We start from the raw sequence: 18,847 nt of genomic DNA on the forward strand, positions 1-18,847 counted from the left end.
GCTTTGCCTTGCCTTGTGTAACACTTCAACTGTCAAGAACAAAGCTTTAAAAATGGATCCTACAACTTTTTTTTTTTTTTTTTTTTTTGCCTTTCACTGGCCAGTAACCATGAAACAGATTTCCAAAACATGTTTGTATCGGGTCTGTATAACCAAAGGCAAACTAGAACAGAACCAGAATTAGAGAAAGATTCTACCATCTTAATTTAACTTCTAGAAACACCACTTCCCACCCCGCAAAGGGTTCCTGGTTTCTGCCACTTCGAACATCTCACGCCGCCCAACAGCAGTTCCAGCTCCGGCTCAGCCAACCATCTGTGGCTGTCTTTCCTGATCCTGGCCCTGAAGGAAATGCAATGTTTCAGGGCTGTTTGGCTTGGCTGCATTCCTCTAGACATAAGCTAAGTGCATGCATTTTTCTTCTCCAGGGTTTGAGCTCCAGCAGTGTTCATAACATGTCATTCAAAATGTAAAACTGACCTTGACAAGGAGATGTGGACTGGCCCTGAGACAACCTAACAGAGCAGTCATGGGGGAGGGGGGGAATCCTTCCACAAGGCTCTTAAATGCATTTCCTCTACAAAACTAACATCACTGCAATCAACCACTAACAACTAACACCACACACTGGCCAACTAAGATCAGAGGCTGAGACACTCAAAAACACCGAACTCCAGGAATCAAGATAACTAATATTTTAGTGCCATATTTTAAAGTATCAAAAACAGTCCAAAAAAAAAAAAATCCACAATGAAAATCGATCCAACTCATTTATACAACTCACTCTCACGCATTTTAGTCCTGCCTCAATCTGTCAGGTCTGGTCTTTTATCTTTTTAAAATGTTGCGTTTTGTTCCTTTTAGTGCGCTGAACAACCCCACTTCTCTCACTTACTGAGTTTTCTGGGCACCCCCTTAAAATTTCACCCAAGGACAGTGCTTCACTCACCTGACCATGGCCTCAGCTCTGCCAGCACATATTAACTTAATACTCATGAAGAGATCCTGTGAGGTAGCCGTGCCGTTACTCTCCTTCATAAATGAGTCAACACAAAAAGGTTACCTACTTTGCCCAAGATTGTGGTGCAAGGGTCGCCAAGTCAGATTCCAAACCCAGCCAGCTATGTAGCTCAGAGCCCACATTCTTAAAGACAAACACTACCTCTTAGAGCTTTGAATGAACAAAGGCATTCAGCATAAAATCAGAGTCCTGGATTTTAAGAAATAAATAATACGTGAAAATTATTCAAATAAATCATAATTAATGACAACCTGGGCCAATTTACTCATGATTTGTTCATCACATGGATCAATGTCCTACGATATTTAGGCTAAGTGGCCATTCCACCAAACCCCCAGTATTTATCTAATTTGTCCCTAATACTTTTAGCCATCCTCAGAACGAACCAAGGGGGAGATGGAAGATCACTCAAAGGACAGGACTACAGACTGCAGTAGCCTTGAGTAGCTGGTGTCTGCCCATAGGTTTGGAGACAGCCTCACGTACCGCGGGCTCTACAAGGCTAACTGAGCTACCGTGCTCATCGCAGGACACTGTTCGGAAACACTGAGAATTTAGAAGTCAAGCCATGACAGCTACAATGGTCCTACCATATTTGGCCAGTTGTTACTGATTGAGGCCATCACAGTTTAAAAGGATCAAAATGAAACCAGGCTGAAAAGAATCTAGAAGGGCACCTGGGTGGCTCAGTGGGTTAAAGCCTCTGCTTAAGGCTCGGGTCATGATCCCAGGGTCCTGGGATCGAGCCCCACGTCAGGCTCTCTGCTCAGCAGGAAGCCTGCTTCCTCCTCATTCTCTCTGCCTGCCTCTCTGCCTACTTGTGATCTCACTCTCTGTCAAATAAATAAATAAAATCTTTAAAAAAAAAAAAAAGAATCTAGAAAAGTCATCATGGAGGGCTATTCTTTTGAGGGTGGTGAAAAAGAGGACTTCATTCAGGGAAGTGGTACCTAGCAACTATTTCCAATTGTCTGCAGAGTTACTGGATTTAATGTGTGTGACACCAAAAGAGTGAAGGTGGACAAGTGGACAACAGTTTACGGATGACAGTTTCAAGGACTGGCTTTCATCTCAGTACAAAGAAAAAGATCTTCCAACAACCAGACCTGCCAGCAATAAAAAAATCTGCCTCCAGAGGAGGTGAGCTGGCTGTCAGCGGCTACAGAAGGGGCCCAGTAGAGAATGGCCACTTGGACAGAAGGACTCAAATCCCTTCCAATTCTAAGACATTAAGAAATGGAATAATTAAACTTAGCACATTCATTGTTATGCATAGTGTTTAGCTCCTAAAAACCACAGAAAACTAAAACAAAACTCTGAGCTCAACAGGAAGGAGGTCTCGCACTTTCACTGTATTCCAAGCTAGATTCTTGATTTTTTTAAAACTAAGCCACTGAAATAACGCAAGTTAAAAATCAATGTCCCTCATGGAAAAACTAAATTGTGTCCTGAGACAGTATTTATAGTTAGCATTTTAAGAAAATAAGGAAGCTGTACTCATATACGCAATCGATATTTTATAGTTCTCCCACAAACTACATTGGCTATTTTTACCAAGATCTACAGAAGTCCACAGAAGAAAAAATACATAAGCAGTTGAGTTAGAATTTAGGATTTAAACAAAGCAAACCAAAAGCCGAATCAGACGTATCAGCAGTCCAGAACATTAAAAGACCCTGAGAAAATCTAACCAATCAGACAAACAGGTAAAGGTAGAAAAATGCTCATCTTAATGACACAATTTTGGGACGCTTGTGTGGCTCAGTCAGTTAAGCATCTGCTTTTGGCTCAGGACATGATCCCAGGGCCCTGAGATCAAGTCTCACATCAGGCTCGTGCTCAGTCAGCTGGGAGTCTTGCTTCTTCCCCTGTCTCTGTGCTCTCTCTTTCAAATACATAAATAAAATCTTAAAAAAAAAAAAAAAAAAAAGAGGATGGCACAATTTCTAAAAAGCAATTTTGGGTCCAGGAAGGCTTCCAAAAGACATACACACATAACTTTAGGGTAAGTATTTTTGTTTGGACAAGAATGGAAACAAGACTAGTTTAAAAAAAAATAAGAGGACAAGACAATTAATAGTTTAAAAACAGTGCTTGTAGGCTCCACTGGTACACATACACACACATAATACATATACACACAACACACACACACACACACACACACACCCTATATACTGCCTAAATCCCACTGGATTATGCCAGTGATTCCATTCAAAGCACCACATTTACTGAAGAAGATTTTCAAAGAAATCAAAGTATTATGACTCCATGGAAGAAGGAAACAAACCGAATAGATAACCTTCCTACTTGTCGGGCATTTTACAGAGACGACCCCGTCTGATCCTCCCAATAGCCCTGTGAGGGGGCGGTTCATACAAAGGAGGAAATCAAGTTAAATAACTTCCCCAAAGTTTACCAAGCCAGGAAGAGATGGAGCCAGAGGTATGACAGACTCCAAAGCCCAACCTTATTTCCTCTATGCCTCACAGCCAACTGCCGGAGCCTATCTCTTGCTGCGCCAAAACCCACTAGAGAACTTCCACCTGGAACTTCCTGCAGGTGTGTTAAACTTGTCATCACCCCAACACCCGACTGCCCTCCTTCGTTAAATGGGGCCACTTTTCCCGACCATCGCTGAAGCTCAACCCTTTGAAGGGCTGCATTTGGCTCTGCCCTTCCCAGCATTCGCAGGCACAATCAATTCTATTAGGTGCTACGTGCTACTGTCACTACCTCAGCATCTCCCAAATCCCCGTTTCCATTACTTCTACCCTATACCTGATCAAAACTGTTGGCCACCATCTTAGGTATGCTCCACTTTCTCTCCACTACAACCCACACTATACTTCCCTACGAGAAATGACAATCGTGTCACTAAAGGAGTTTGAGGAAGGCACTGAGTCCCAGGCACCTTACTATTTATAAACTCAATCTGGAATTACATGTAAGTCCCAAAGGACAATTCTTTTTTTTTTTTTTTAAGATTTTATTTATTTGTTCGGCAGACAGAGATCACAGGTAGGCAGAGAGGCAGGGAGGAAGCAGGCTCCCTGCTGGGCAGAGAGCCCGATGAGGGGCTCGGTCCCAGGACCCTGAGATCATGACCTGAGCTGAAGGCAGAGGCTTTAACCCACTGAGCCACCCAGGTGCCCCGCAAAGGACTATTCTAATTTCCATGCCTACATAATTCTACCACCTCTAGGTTTCAGTCAAAATACCCTTAATTTGAATCACCTCCTCTCAGAGATGATCCCTCCAACAATAACATCCTGCTCCCACTTTCGACCTGCCAGTACCTTTCCCACATCCCCTCAAGGCTCAATTCTAATGCAATCTCTCCCTCAGCTTTCACTGATGTGTTGTGTCATCCAGAAGTTCATAAAACAACTATTAAGCACTAACTGTATGTTAGACATTGGAGATACAAAAAGAACTCAGTAAGTTTATACAAGTAACTTCAGTGTTCCTTTAAAAAAAAAAATTCATTCTTTTTAAATAGCACTCAGGATAATCTGCCTTATAAAACAATTAATTGGGTGTATGTTTTACCTTATGAATTCCTTAAAAGTAGAGACCACTTTTTACTCCTATTAACAAGTGTACTGGAATCCACTGATATAACAAGAACTTATGGATGTTTTTTTTGGTTTGTTCTCCCTACTTTCACTCTAGAACCTTCCAATCCAGTTTCCAAATAGCCTGGATGATCTATTTAAATGGTAATCTGATTGTCAGTCCCACATTTTAAAACAAGGGCTTTACCTTGGATTAGGCAATGAAACCAAAAACCCCAGGCAACAAAGGGAAAAAAAAAAAAAAGATAAATTGGACTTCATCAAATTTAAAGACCTGTGTGTTTCTAAGGAAAACATCAAGAAAGGTTAAAAAAAAGGGGGCGCCTGGGTGGCTCAGTGGATTAAGCCTCTGCCTTCAGCCCTGGTCATGATCTCAGGGTCCTGGGATCGAGCCCTGCATTGGGCTCTCTGTTCAGTGGGGAGCCTGCTTCCTCCTCTCTCTCTGCCTGTCTCTCTGCCTACTTGTGATCTCTGCCTGTCAAATAAATAAATAAAATCTTTAAAAAAAAAAAAAAAAGGTTAAAAAAAAAAAGATAAAAGAAGAAAATATCTACAAATCATATACCTAGTATCCAGAATATATAAAGAACCCAACAATGAAGGAACAAATGAGCACATCTGCAACAGACATTCTCCAAAGAAGATATACAGATAGTCAACAGCAAATGAGATGTTCAGTGTCATTAGTCCTTAGGGAAATATAAACTGAAATCACAGAGAGATACCACTTCACACTCACTAGGGTGGTGAAAACCAAAAAGACATACATTAACAAGTGCTGGCAAGAATGTAAAGACATTGGAACCCTCATTCATTGTCGGTGGGAATATAAAATGGTTGAGCTGCTTTGGAAAATAGCTGGCAGTTCCTCAAGATGTTAAACATGGTGTTACCATATGACTCAGCAACTCCACTCCTATGTGTACATACACCTAGGAGAGATGAAAACATATATGCACACAAAAATTTGTATACTAATGTTCATAGCAGTTAACAACCCAAGTGTCCTTTAAATAATGAATCAAGAAACAAAATGTGGTATGCCCATATGACAGGAGATTATCTAGGGATAAAAAGGAATGAAATACTGATACATAACTACACCGATGAACAAAGTTGAACCTTGAAAACATGCTCAGTGAAAGAAGCGAGATACAAAGTCACATCTTGTATGAGTCCATTTACAAGAAATATCCAGAGTAGGCAAATCCATACAAAGGGAAAGTCAATTAGTGATTACCAGGGGCTGGAGGGAGGGGAAAATGGGGATCGACTACTAATGGACACAGGGTTTCTTTCTGGGGTAATGAAAATGTTCTCCAATTACACAGCAGTGATGTGATGATGGTTGCAGGATTCTCTAAGGACACTTATGCTTTAGGTTTTTATGCTTTATAAGGATAAATGCTCCTATATTCAAGTTATCTCTCAGTAAAGCTGTTAAGACATTAAAAACTAGTTAGCAGTAACAACAAAACCCCAGCCACTTCTCATCCACTAGCCGTGGAAGGCCAAACTCCCCCAATCATCCCTCAAGCCTCTATGCCAATCCTCACAGCCTCCCTTCTACCTTCTGCTGACTCACAGCACTCCAGAAACACCTGTCTCTTTTCCTCCATGGAAAAAGCTCACTCCTATATGAAGTCTCACCACACGCCGTCCCGTCTGCCCCCAAATCTTCACACACCTGGCTCCTACCCTTTCTCAGGGCTCAGCTTAAACATCACTTCCTCAGAGAGGCCTTCTCCGACCTCACATCACAGGCTGAAGTGGTTTTCCCAATCACCCTCCATCACTGCACTACCATATTTTTGTGGTAAAAGTATATAGGATATAAAGCATAACATACACAGGGTTACCCTCATTATTTTTCCCTTGTTTATAGCACATCTCCCCTCCTGCCTTAATAGGCTATCGCAACATTTGCTGAACTGAACTGACAGGAAGAAGTTTGCGATTCCGGTGCTGAGAGACTGTAACTGATGTTACAGAACAGACCACCTGCCAGGGAGGTGGTTAGGAATGCCATATTAGACGTACAGATGCGTCTAACAGAAATTTCAGGAAGAAAACGATGTGTAGCTGCAACAGCTGTGGAAAATCTTCACGGAAGCAATGAGACTGAAAATTGAGAGATTAGGGAAGTGTGAAAGGCATTCCAGGAGAAAGGCACCCCTGAACAATGCCCTCCCCACCTTGTCCATGACCTCAACACTTCACCCACACACACATCCCACCGTGACTCACAGGAACATCATGTGAAACCTAGAACTTGAACCCGAGTAAGTGCCTCAAGGGTACTTCTGCATCCTCCTCCTATCTATTGCAGGCACAGAAGCATCTGCCAAATGACTAACGGAAGAGCGGGTTCAGGTATTATGCTAGAAGTCTTAACAATTAGAATGAAAGGCAACTTCTACCTCCTCACAATTACGTCAAGTTTCTATTTTAGAACATTCGGAGCTCTTTTTGGGGGTAGGGAGGAAGTCAGGGTTTCCTTATTTAGATTTAAATAAAAATGTTTTAGGAACAGAACAACAACAAACCATGTACCTCTTGCCTAGCCTTGAAGAGCCTTCTGAAGCTCAGTGTCCTTGTGGACATGAGCTGTAGTACGCACCCCCCCACCCCGTGCTGTTTGTAAGGCAGGAAGGGGATATTTCACTAGGTATTGGAGTCCCTGCATGACCTAATGGGCAGTTTAACCCTACCTAGGGAGTCCCAAGTTTGAATACCAGCTTCTCTATTTAACTAGCTATTTGACCTAAGGCAAGTGCGGCGACCTCTCTGAGGCCATTTCTTCACTTGTAACATGACGGGCGTTAACAACTGCTCTGTAGATGTGTGCGTGAACTAGAGGACAATATTCATACATTAGCCAGCGCAGGGCCTAGCACACGCTCGACCTCCCCGACCCCCACAGCAAATGTCAGTTACAATGACCAAGTCACAAGAACTACAAAGTGCCAAAGTCACAGGCGGCTGGTCAGTAAGAAAGTGCTGAAGAACAGAAAATAAATGATTTCTAGCCTTTGGGGAATTTGATGAGCAGGAGTGACTTTGCATTATTTCAATACTATCAGCCTTTCTGGCTAAATAAGGGGATATTTGCTGCCAGGCCTGTCATTTAACCAGTACAAGAAGTCTTGGAACTTGGAGATCAGACTGTTAAAATATAACATCAGCCATCTAACTGCACTTTGTGAAACTGGACAAGTGAGACCTTTCATACCATGTCTTAAAGGCTAACCCGAGAACTAAACACTAAAGTGAGGCAGGTAGGGGGAGCACAGAGTAATTCAAAGCCTCTACTACCTGCTCATGCTTTAAAAAACTAGTTTGCTGGGGCACCTGGGTGGCTCAGTGGGCTGGGCCGCTGCCTTCGGCTCAGGTCACGATCTCGGGGTCCCGGAATCGAGTCCCGCATCAGGCTCTCCGCTCAGCAGGGAGCCTGCTTCCTCCTCTCTCTCTCTCTCTGCCTGCCTCTGCCTACTTGTGATCTCTCTCTGTCAAATAAATAAATAAAATCTTTAAAAAAAAAAAAAAACTAGTTTGCTGAAACACGATACATGATCGAGCCATCCAACCCATCATAAAAAAATACTAAGAAAAGCCAATTTCCAAGTCCCTAAATCTTCTCACAACATGGATTACACACAAGAGTGTTAAAGAGCACACTAGCCTAATATAATACCATTTCACAATTTACTCAGTAGATTTCAAGGGACGAGGCAATTCGTTATGTCCGTTGGAACAGGTGGATGTGCAGCTAATAGTCTGGTACCCAATCTACTAGGTTCACGATCAGGTGCAGCCACTTGAGTTCGAGGAATCTGAACCAGTAGTTTAAAAGCTTCATAAACTATGATGTGGCTGTATGTGTGCATCTCAAAGGCAAGCCCAAGTAATGAAAGCTGGAAAACGTAATACAGAGCAGGTATAATTACCCTTTCATTTGACAGTAAAGAGGTGAATAAAGACCAAAATGGTAACATAAAAGATGTGATCAAGACACAGAAGCAATGCTCTCTTGTGGGCCACAAGAAAGCTCTAGAAAGTGTGCAGCTATGTGGTGGCAATGACCATCCTATCTTTTGACCTGGTAGCGGAACTCATCTGTCAAAACTCAGCTCAGCAGTCATATCTAGAAAGCATTCCCTAATCCCATGGCCTCCTCAGTGCTGGGTGGGTCACACTTCCCCATGTGCTACAGGACCTACACATGCACATCTTTTCAGCCTCCATTCCTTTCTCCTAGTTTGCCTGCCTCTGCCTATCAACTTAGAAGCTCCTTCAGGAAATAGACCCTGTCTTGGGGAACCTGGGTGGCTCAGTCATTAAGCATCTGCCTTCAGCTCAGATCACAATCCCAAGGTCCTGGGATTGAGCCCCACATCGGGCTCCCTGGTCAGCGGGAAGCCTGCTTCTCCCTCTCCCATTCCCCCTGCTTCTGTTCCCTCTGTCAAATAAATAAATAAAATCATTTAAAAAAAAAAAAAAAGGACACAGACCTTGTCTGACTTCATATCCCACAAGCCAACAGTGCTTGGCACTTACACATTTGTTGAAAAGACCTATTTTTTAGGATGTTCGGAGAAGCATGCTTTGTATACCAAAAGACTGTAGATACCCTAAATTCTATCAACAGAAGACTAGTTAAATCAGCAGTTCTCCAAGTGTGGTCCAAGGACACCAAGGGTCCACAAACACCCCTTCAGGGGTGAGTTCCCTTTTTCAAAGTCTAACTACACATCTGTGTAAAGCCAAATATTGTTTTAGTACTTTAACCAAAACAATGCAGCATACAAACTGAATTTATAAAAATCCAGCTTTCAGAACAGCTGGGTGGCTCAGTGAGTTGAGCGTTGGTTTCGGCTTAGGCCATGATCTCAGGGTTGTGAGATCCAACCCTATGCAGGGCTCACACTCAACCAAGAGTCTGCCTGACATTGTCTCCCTCTCCCTTGTACGTGAGCACATGCTTGCACACACTCCCTCTCTCTCTCAAACTAAAGCTTAAAAAAAAAAAAATGACAAAGCCAGTCACTGAAGAGATTTATGCATATGTGAAAAAAACATTACCCTTCTCAGATTTTGTTTTGGAAAAGTTATTTTTTGTAGAAACATGTTAATATGGGTTTATTATTACTTTTAATGAATCCATAGTAATTTTTAGCTTTCTCAGTTTTGTAACTTCTAATACAGTTAGCATCTAGAAATCTGCATCTAAGACTCTACAGAGTTCTCAATGAGTTTTAAATGTGGGACTAAAATGTCTGAGAATGGGGAGGCCTGGGTAGCTCAGTTGGTTGGGTGGCTGCCTTCGGCTCAGGTCATGATCCCAGCGTCCGAGGATCAAGTCCCACATCGGGCTCCTTGCTCGGCAGGGAGCCTGCTTCTCCCTCTGCCTCTGCCTGCCTCTCTGTCTGCCTGTGCTCGCTCTCTCACGTGCGCTCACGTGCACGCTCTCTCTCTCTGACAAATAAATAAATAAATAACTTTTTAAAAAATAATTAAAAAAATAAATAAAATTAAAAAAAATAAAATGTCTGAGAATGGCTGGTTCGAAGAACTACAGTACAGCTATACAATAAGAGCATGTGGCCATTTTTCGAAACGAATGAGGTAAACTGATAATCTGCTAGTAGAAACCAATATCTAATCTATACTGCTAAGTTTAAACAAAGACCTGAAAAACAAAGTATAAATCTGTACCTTTTAATTTTTTTTTTTTAAGATTTTTATTTATTTGACGGAGATCACAAGCAGGCAGAGAGGCAGGCTGCGGCGGGTGGGGGGGGGTGCACAGCGCACAGCTTCCCCACCCAGCAGAGAGCCCAATGCAGGGCTTAATCCCAGCACCCTGAGATCATGACCTGAGCTAAGGCAGAAGATAAACCCACTGAGCCACCCAGGTGCCCCAAATTTGTACCTTTTAAAAAAAGAGGCTTCTGCTCTGCCTATACATACTGTATGTATATATGCAAATTCTCTGGATGAATATCCAAGAAAAGTAACTAGTAGCTATCCCTATAGAGAGTAACTGGGGAAGGAGGGGTCAAGGAGGGGAAAGAGACTTTCCACACCATTCCTAGTGTATTAATTGAGAATTTTACCCTCAGGGCCTTGGATAGCTCAGTCTGTTAAACATCCTACCCTTGATCTCAGCTCAGGTAATAATCTCAGGGTCCTGGGATCCTGCCCCATGTTGGGCTCAATGGTCAGCAAGGAGTCTACTTGAGGATTTTCTCCCTACCCCTCTACTCCTCCCCACTCCATCCAGTTGTGTGTGTGTGCGCGCGCGCGCACTCCTCAAATAAATAAGTAAGTCCTTAAGAAAATTTTGCCATCTGCACGTGTTACTTTCTTGAAAAATAAAAGATGGGATAAATCTTTTTTAAAAAAACACAAAAACATACAAAAGAGTTTAAATACATGTCTACCAATGTATACATATCTGTATCTGTATTTACACGGAATATTTGGTAAGCAAAGTGGTGCATGAACAAATCTTATCAACTTTTATACCAAGACCTTGACTGGGTATTCATAAGCTAAGCTTGAAATTCCCTTCTTCTTCTACAGTTTAAAAACTACTCTGGTCCAGTTATTTTACTTCTAGTAACCTGTGTCACAGAAGGTATATTTGCCCAATGAATCACATACAGTGGTGTTCATAAGAGCATACTAAACAGCAAGTCACTCAAATGTTTCACACCAGACTGGTTAGGCATGCTCCAGTCCAACCCTAAAGGTACATTCACCCAAGGTGCTCAGGCCAAAATCCTAGGGCTGATTGTGGGCTGCTTTCTCTCCATCACCCCTCCCAAGCAACTCACTCTGTCCAGTCAGCTTGGCTTTCATACACTTCCTAAAGTCCTTCATTTCTGCCTTCACCACTACTGCCCAACCCAAGCCATGGTCCACTCTTCTAGTCTATACTGGTCTTATTGGTACCACTCCTGTTTAACAGGAGTCATTTCACACAGCATCCCAAATGTCAACTTTTAGAAAGTAAATCCATTCGTGTCAGTACCCTATTCAAAACCTTGAGTAACTTTTCAGTGCCCTAAAATCCAATCCAATTCACACTTTCCAAATTTTCTACAAGGCAGGACTCCAATATAGGTCATTTAAACAATGATCACACTGGCAGCACCTGGGTGGCTCAGTCAGTTAAGTGTCTGCCTTCAGCTCAGGTCATGATCCCAGGGTGCTGGGACTGAGCCCTGCAGAGGACTCCCTGCTCAGCAGGGAGTCTGCTTCTGTCTCTCCCTCTGCCCCCTCCCGTTTGTGCTCACACCAGTACCTGTGGTGGGTGCACGCACTCACTCTCTCTCAAACAAATAATCTTAAAAGAAAAAAAAAAAAAAAAAGAAATGACCACACTGGAAGAATGCTCATATTCGGCTGAGCACGTGGCCAACGCAAATGTACCCTCAGGGGACAGCACATCCGGCTTCCTGCTCAGCAGGGAGTCTGCTTTTCCCTCTGCCTCCCTCCCTGCTTATGCTCTCTCTCAAATAAATAAAATCTTAAAAAAAAAAAAAGTTACAAATAGTTCTCTTCCAACACCCATAAAAACCCTCAAAGAAGCCAGAAAAAAGTAAGTTGTAGAGCGGACCTGTAGAAACAAGAGACGCCCCTAAGTGGTCAGACCCTTTGATATGGTTTTGGAATACAGGTGAGGTTCGAACCAACCACCAAGAATTCTTGAAGAATTCTTGAGATGCCTTTGGTGCAAAGGGGTCATTTGTTTATTAAAGCATGAGGGCAGGACAGGAGCCCTGGGCACAAAGAGCTATTGCACCAGGATTTTATACTCTCCGGAGTTGGGTTTTAAAAGAACTTTCATATGCTAAAGAGGACGGACCTCCATAAGATACCTACAAGACCCCAGAAGCCTAGCCGTTGTCAAGTGAAGGTTGTTTTCCCTCTAGCAAGGTATTAAGACAGTTGGGAAATTCCTGGAAGAATGTCACACTTGTCCCACCCAGGTTGGGAGGGGGTGTCTAGGTGCCAGCAAGTGCTTTGTCTTCAGTTAGCCTTCTGCTCCCTCAATGCCTTGACCTGGGCTATACCAACCTTAAAAAAAAAATGAACAGAGAATATTCTAGAAATCCTGTAATACGCCAAGACACTCTACGATCCACACAAAGGTTAACTATTTGAAGTTATTTTAGATACCTTGTTCAACTCTGTCAAGTCTCTTGAATACAACCTTTCTATCTTTCAACGCTTGGAAGTTTTCACTCTTACGTAAGAAAAGACACATTTATACTTAACAAATAAAAAAAAAACAAAAACCCAAAACAAAAACCTGAGCCCTCTGAACTAGGTCATCTTTTCAAAGAAAAGAGGCTCAGGCCATAGTCTAATTTGAAATGCTGGTCCCATCTGCAAACCCCAGCAAGAGCGGCAGTTAATATTAAGAGCAGAAACAGGTTTGTTCTTGAACATTGTTTCTCCCAATCAAGTCCAGGATGCTTCCAAATGGAAATCTGCCAATTTTCCTGCACTTGAGAGAGTAGATCCAGTACAGAATAATGTGATTTTTTTTTAAATGCCAGTATTTGTCCAACCCCTAAAGCAGGATTCTCACATCCTTTCAGAGGGAGGCTTCCATCACCATCGCTCAACAGAAGAGATAAGGAGTTTTACTAGGACTTACTACTAAGTGTCAGTCATGTGTACATGCACATGCTTATACACACGTACGCGCATACACCGAAAAGCTAACATTCCTTGTGACACAGTGTAGGATCCCCCTCCTGGCAATCTATGAAAACTATCCCTTCTATTTACACCTGCAAAGTACTAAAGAAAACCAAAGAGAACCAAAGATTTGGGTGTGGGTCTTCACTTTTTCTTTTTAAAGATTTTATTTGAGAAAGAGAGCGCCTGCAAGCACACACATGGAGGGAAAATGAGAGGGAGCAGCAGACTCCCTCTTGGGCAGGGAGCCCGATGTGGGGCTTGATCCCCGGACCCTGGGATCGTGACCTGAGCCGAAGGCAGACACTTAACTGACGGAGCCATCCAGGCATCCGGGTCAACACCCTTCAAATAAAATGAAGTCTTTGATTAAGTCTCAGTAGTACTGCTCCAGGCAGATGAGGCAGAGCCAATGAGTGACAACTATCTTGGGCTAATCTCAGATCCACAGTAAACACAAACTTTTACCGTAAGTCAAGGCTAATTAAACAGAATGGACTCAATTACTGGAGGGTATCTGACTTTCCTACACCTTCAACACAGACTTGCTGAACTCTCTTTAGGCACCAGGTACTTCGCCATCCATATCCCTGACCTCGAAGTCTCTTTTAATGGGAACTGAACATAGTGAAGGTACAAGGGACAAGGGGCACAGGATTATCTTAAATACCGCTACAGCCCTCAGTACCTTGAACACTGTCCCACACATAACAGATGGTTGGTTTAAGTATCTACAGGATGAATCAGACAGACTTTTGCCACAGGGCATGTGACAGCATCATCAAGCTAGGTGCAGGGTAAAGAAATGAATTCTGTCAGGGCAGATAAGGGAAGACTTCTAGATGCGGTGAGTAGCCCTTCCTTCCCTGGATGAGCAGCTTTTCAGAAGGCAGTGGCTGCAGGAAGGCTGTGTGGACAGGAGTATGCTGGAAGCAAGGTTGGAGTAGATGGCCTGAGATACTTTCCAACTCAAATTCCCACCAACATTTTATTTCCTGGGGTTTTGTTGTGCTTCATGTGCTCCTTCAAACCTTCAACTCTAATAAAGGGGCATCTAGAGAGGGGCTATTGTATTTCTCTACCAGAAAATTAGCTAAAAGCTAACAGCAGGTAACGGAAAAATAAACTGTGGAATGTTTTATTTACCAGGCACTGAGCCTGAAGGCTCTTAGAACCAACCTTCTGTGAGAAAAATAATCTGAGAACACCCTCCAAGTCCACCAAACACACGCCACTTTGAAAAGAAATTGTTGCCCTCCGTTTTTCTTCTCTTTAGCAGATAAAGCGGTTTTTTAAATTGGTTTATGCAAAAACTACTTAGCTCCCAAGAGAAAAACAAAATCTAAACAGTCACAGTCTTACAGCAGAGAGAAATTGGGAAATATGAAGGCATGTGAAAGGGAACAGAAACTAAAATCCAAAAAAACAAGGCAAGTTTAAAAAAAATTTTTTTTTAAGTGAGAATAAGGGAAAACATCTGGAAAGCCTTCAAAAACCTCTAAGAAAGTTCAGAAGTAAGCTACTTCCCATCACATTCTCTTTAAAAATGGGAAGGGCACCACTAATCCAGTCTGGGATGGACAAGGTGCAGTCCTTCATGCCAGAAGGAAACCAGTTCCCAAGGCAGGTATAAAAAATGTTAAGGAATGGGCTCAAAGCCATTGCATCGTTTCCTCCCCTCACCTTGCCTCTGGCTCCCTACCACAGAGAAGCCGGAGCCAATCACAAAACCCTCCGGCTGAGAGCCAGCCTTCCCGCTCACACTGCTCTTCCCCCAAACTGCATTCCAAAACAAAAAGAATAAAATGCAGCTAAAGGTGGTATTAAAATTAAAATAGACCCATCCGAGGTGAGAAAAAATTCAAGCTACGACCAGGTACACAAAACTCTACACCGTTAGAGGCTGGGGAGGGGAGGGACAGGACGCCCAGTCTTTCTGAGAATCAAAATAAAAGCTTGCTTTTTGCAATAGCTTAAGAGATAATGAATAAACTCTGCCTTGGAGATGTTTCTTAATTTCTAGCTTCTATGCCGTTTTCCAGCACAGTCCTCCGCCCACCTCTTCAAACTAATATGTGCTTCTGTAATGAAGATCTCTGGATAATTAGCCCACCGATGGGCAATAACCACCCTGGTCACCTCCAAGGACAGCAGCGAAGGTTCAGCACCCCGTCTGCGGTTAACAAGTTTTCGTAAAGAAGTTGCTAATTATGAGCACATGCATCCCGGAAGGGTTACGCACTAGCGCGCTGCCACCTCGCGCCTTTTAATGCCAGTTCGTCAGGAACTGGGGTGGACGTGGGGTGGAAGGAGAGGGGTGAAGGGCCCTACAGAAAGACGAAAGGATCAGGCGATCTGCATCCCCAAATCCTCCCTTGACGCCAGCCAAGGGAGACTTTCTCAAGAAGCCATTTCCAGGGAAGCAGGATTTAAAAGGTAATTTATCAGATCGAGCCTCCTACTACGTAGTCTCCCAACCGCCAGGCCCCGGCTGGGGAAGGAGGGGGAGTTCGTGGTGAGAGTTTACCTTAGAAGGCGTCCGCGGACAGACAGGCCTTGCAAAGCCACCAGGGCTCTGTCCGGAGGCCCGGGGCGGCGCGGAGGGGCAGGAATAGCGCGCGGCTGCGAGACCCGCAACGCCACAGGTTCCCCAGCGCGCAGCGCGACCCGACTCCCACAGGTGGGCGGCCAGAGCAGGGGGCGCGCCAGTTCCCCGGGGGCGCGGGGAAGGTGTGGGCACACAGAGCTTTGCCTTAAAGAGGCAAGGCGAGCGGGAAGCTCGGGTTTTTCGGCTGTCTGAGTGGTTACCGGCTTTTCCCCAAGACGGGAGGAGCCCCGAGCACCTCCCACCCTCCTCCCAGCTGGCCTTGGCCTCCTCCAGGGGCGCGGTTAAGCCGCACGGCCGTGGGCCACCGTTTGCATGCTCCCAGGCACGTACGAGCCTGCACGACCGCACGCGGGCGGGGGAAGGGCGCCCGGGGACCTAGGAGACCCGACCTAACCCGACCCCGCTACGGCTCACCCTCGCCCCTCGCCCCCGCACCCCCACCCCTCACCGGTGTTCGCTTTGATGTTCTCCCGCAAGAAGTGGCCGCTGGAGAGATGCTGGAGGCCAAAGCTCTGAGCGATCCTCTGGCACACGGTGCCTTTGCCCGAGCCAGGCGGCCCAAGGATGACCGCGCGCAGGAGTTTGGAAGCCATTGCCTTCGCCAGGCAGGGAGGGGGCGGGCAAACAGGCAACCCGGACAGCAGCCTCGGAGAAGCCCCGGGAACTTTGTTGCGGCTGCTGCTCCTTCTGCCTCCGACACTCTCCGCTCGCGCGGGGACTCGCCGGGCGCCCCTGCAGGGGGAAGGAGTGACTTTTGAAGACAACCCCTCCCTTCAGCCGCGCGCTGGGGCCGGCTCGAAGGCGGAGAAAGGCGCCACGCTACCCATCCCCGCCCTCTTCGCCCCCACGCCGCGATTCCGTAGGAGTCCCGAGTCCCCGCCCCAGGCGGGGTCGACCTCGGGGGCTCAGAGGGCCGCTCAGCCAGGCCACCTCCAGCCTTTCCTCTTTCGCTCCCCACGCGGCGTTCGAGGAAGGGGCTAGGCGGCCTGGCATCCCAGCGCCAGGCTCCACCGAGGGGGAAGCCGGGAGGGGCGGTGACTCCACGCGCGCGCCCCGTCGCCCCACGCACCGGGCGGCCTGGGGGCTGAGCCCCTGCCCCGGCCCTCGCACGTGGGCAGCGCGGAGTCTGCGCCGCGGCCCCTCCCCAGCGCTGTCAGTCCTCCGGAGTCGCCGCCGCCCGCCGCCCGCGCGGACCGCCCAGCGCCCACCTCCGCCGAGATTGGGCCGAGGCGCTCCCCGCCGCGGGAAGCCTGAGTCCTGTCGCCTCTCCACCCGATGCAATCAAATAAACACGCACCTCGGCTGGGACGCGGCGCTCCGCGAGGCTTCCAGCCCGGATCCCGCTGGGCGGTGCCGCCTCCGCCCGCCCCCACTCCGAGCCCCAGCCGGCCGCGCGGGACTCGCGCCTTACGTAAGCCGGGGAGACCCGCTCGGCGCGAGTCGGCGGCCGGCGCCCCCTCCCCTCCCCGCCGCTCCGTTCCCACCCCGCCCTCTGGGCTCACGTGCCCCGCACCACCCAGCGGGGGCTGCAGGGGCGCGGGGACACACACCCTTTTCTTGCCATCGCCTGCGGACCCTGTCTGCTGGTGAGGGGAAGGAAAAATACAACTTGTTGATCGCCTACTGTGCGTCAAGTTCGGGGCTAGGCGATTTCCTTGTGCAACAACCGGTCCAGATAGAGTATTCACAGATGAGGAAAGGAGGCTTGGCGTGTCGCCATTCATTCAACAAATGTTTGTTGAGCGCCTACCATGTTCCAGACACTGTTTTAGGCGCTTGGCATATAGCTGTAGACCGAAGAGGCGGTCTTGCCCTGGTGGAACACACAGTTCAGACGGCGGTTTGAACCCTCACGGGCCTGACTCCAAAGCCCAAACTCCTTAACGAAGAAGGAAGGAGGGGGTGATCACTCACCTGTGCTCAAGTTCTTAGAGCCAGCTGATTTCAGGACCCAGACAGGGCCCAGGATGTTGGCACTACAGTTACAACTCACCAAGTCCAAAGGGTGCTATCTTCCCTCCCCTCCCCTGCGTATCCCACTCTATAGTCTCTCTCTCTCTCTCTAAGATTTTATTTATTTATTTGACAGAGAGAGAGAGAGGGGCAATACAAGCAGGGAGAGTGGCGCCTGGGTGGCTTAGCCGTTGAGCGTCTGCCTTCAGCTCGGGGTCATGATCCGAGTCCCAGGATCCAGCCCCACATGCAGTCCCACTCCATATTCTCTTAAATCTGTTCCTACTCACCCAGCCGTTCCTCACAGCCTCCATTTCCTACTGGCGAAAGTGTGGTAACTGCCAGCCCCTAAATCTCTAGTCCATCCTCAGTGCACATCAGTTTCTATTATTTCCCCACCTCAGATAAAAATCGTCCCTTCAGAATAAAATATCTTCAGCCTTGGGGCACCTAGGTGGCTCAGTGGGTTAAAGCCTCTGGATTCGGCTCAGGTCATGATCCCAGGATCCTGGGATTGAACCCCCAGTCACATCGGGTTCTCTGCTCAGCAGGGAGCCTGCTTCCTCCTCTCTGCCTGCCTCTCTGCCTCCTAGTGATCTGTCTGTCAAATAAGTAAATAAAATCTTAAAAAAAAAAAAAATCTTCAGCCTTTCATACATCTTTGCAACCTTCCCCCTCCCCTCCTTCTACAGGCCGAGCTTTGGGGAAATGCATTGCAGGGTTTTGAATGGAACCACAAATGGGGAGGGACAGCCTGGAGAAGAGACTCTTCTAGAGTCCTGGCTGCATCCTCTGAGGGGTGGAAGAGGGCCTGAGTAAGCAAGAGCCTGGCGGAGTATTTCTTTCTCTCTGCCTCTGGCAGCCCAAGCCCCCTCCTCCAGCATCGCCTCCATAGACAGCCAGCCAGACGAGCCCTAGCCTCCGTCTGCCTGAGAGCACAGGAGGCCCCCAACCTCCACCCAGCATTTGTTC

The 18,847-nt window shown here is 46.3% G+C and overlaps 1 protein-coding gene across 8 annotated transcripts in view; it reads right to left on the bottom strand.

The window, feature by feature from the left end:
- The window catches only part of AK4 (adenylate kinase 4), a 64,585-nt gene extending 47,009 nt beyond the window's left edge, over positions 1-17,576 (bottom strand). Inside the window, exons 1-2 of one of the 8 annotated variants that reach the window (XM_032303781.1) lie at positions 17,473-17,576; positions 16,371-16,654 (exon numbers count right to left, since the gene is read on the bottom strand). In XM_032303781.1, the coding sequence (XP_032159672.1) occupies positions 16,371-16,654; positions 17,473-17,486 (298 nt within the window). In that variant the 5' untranslated portion in view covers positions 17,487-17,576. The other 7 variants (XM_032303780.1, XM_032303782.1, XM_032303783.1 and 4 more) reach the window with 7 other exon arrangements.
- Positions 17,577-18,847: the final 1,271 nt, after the last annotated feature.

Source organism: Mustela erminea, chromosome 10, assembly GCF_009829155.1.
Source record: "Mustela erminea isolate mMusErm1 chromosome 10, mMusErm1.Pri, whole genome shotgun sequence".
Lineage (NCBI taxonomy): Eukaryota > Metazoa > Chordata > Mammalia > Carnivora > Mustelidae > Mustela > Mustela erminea.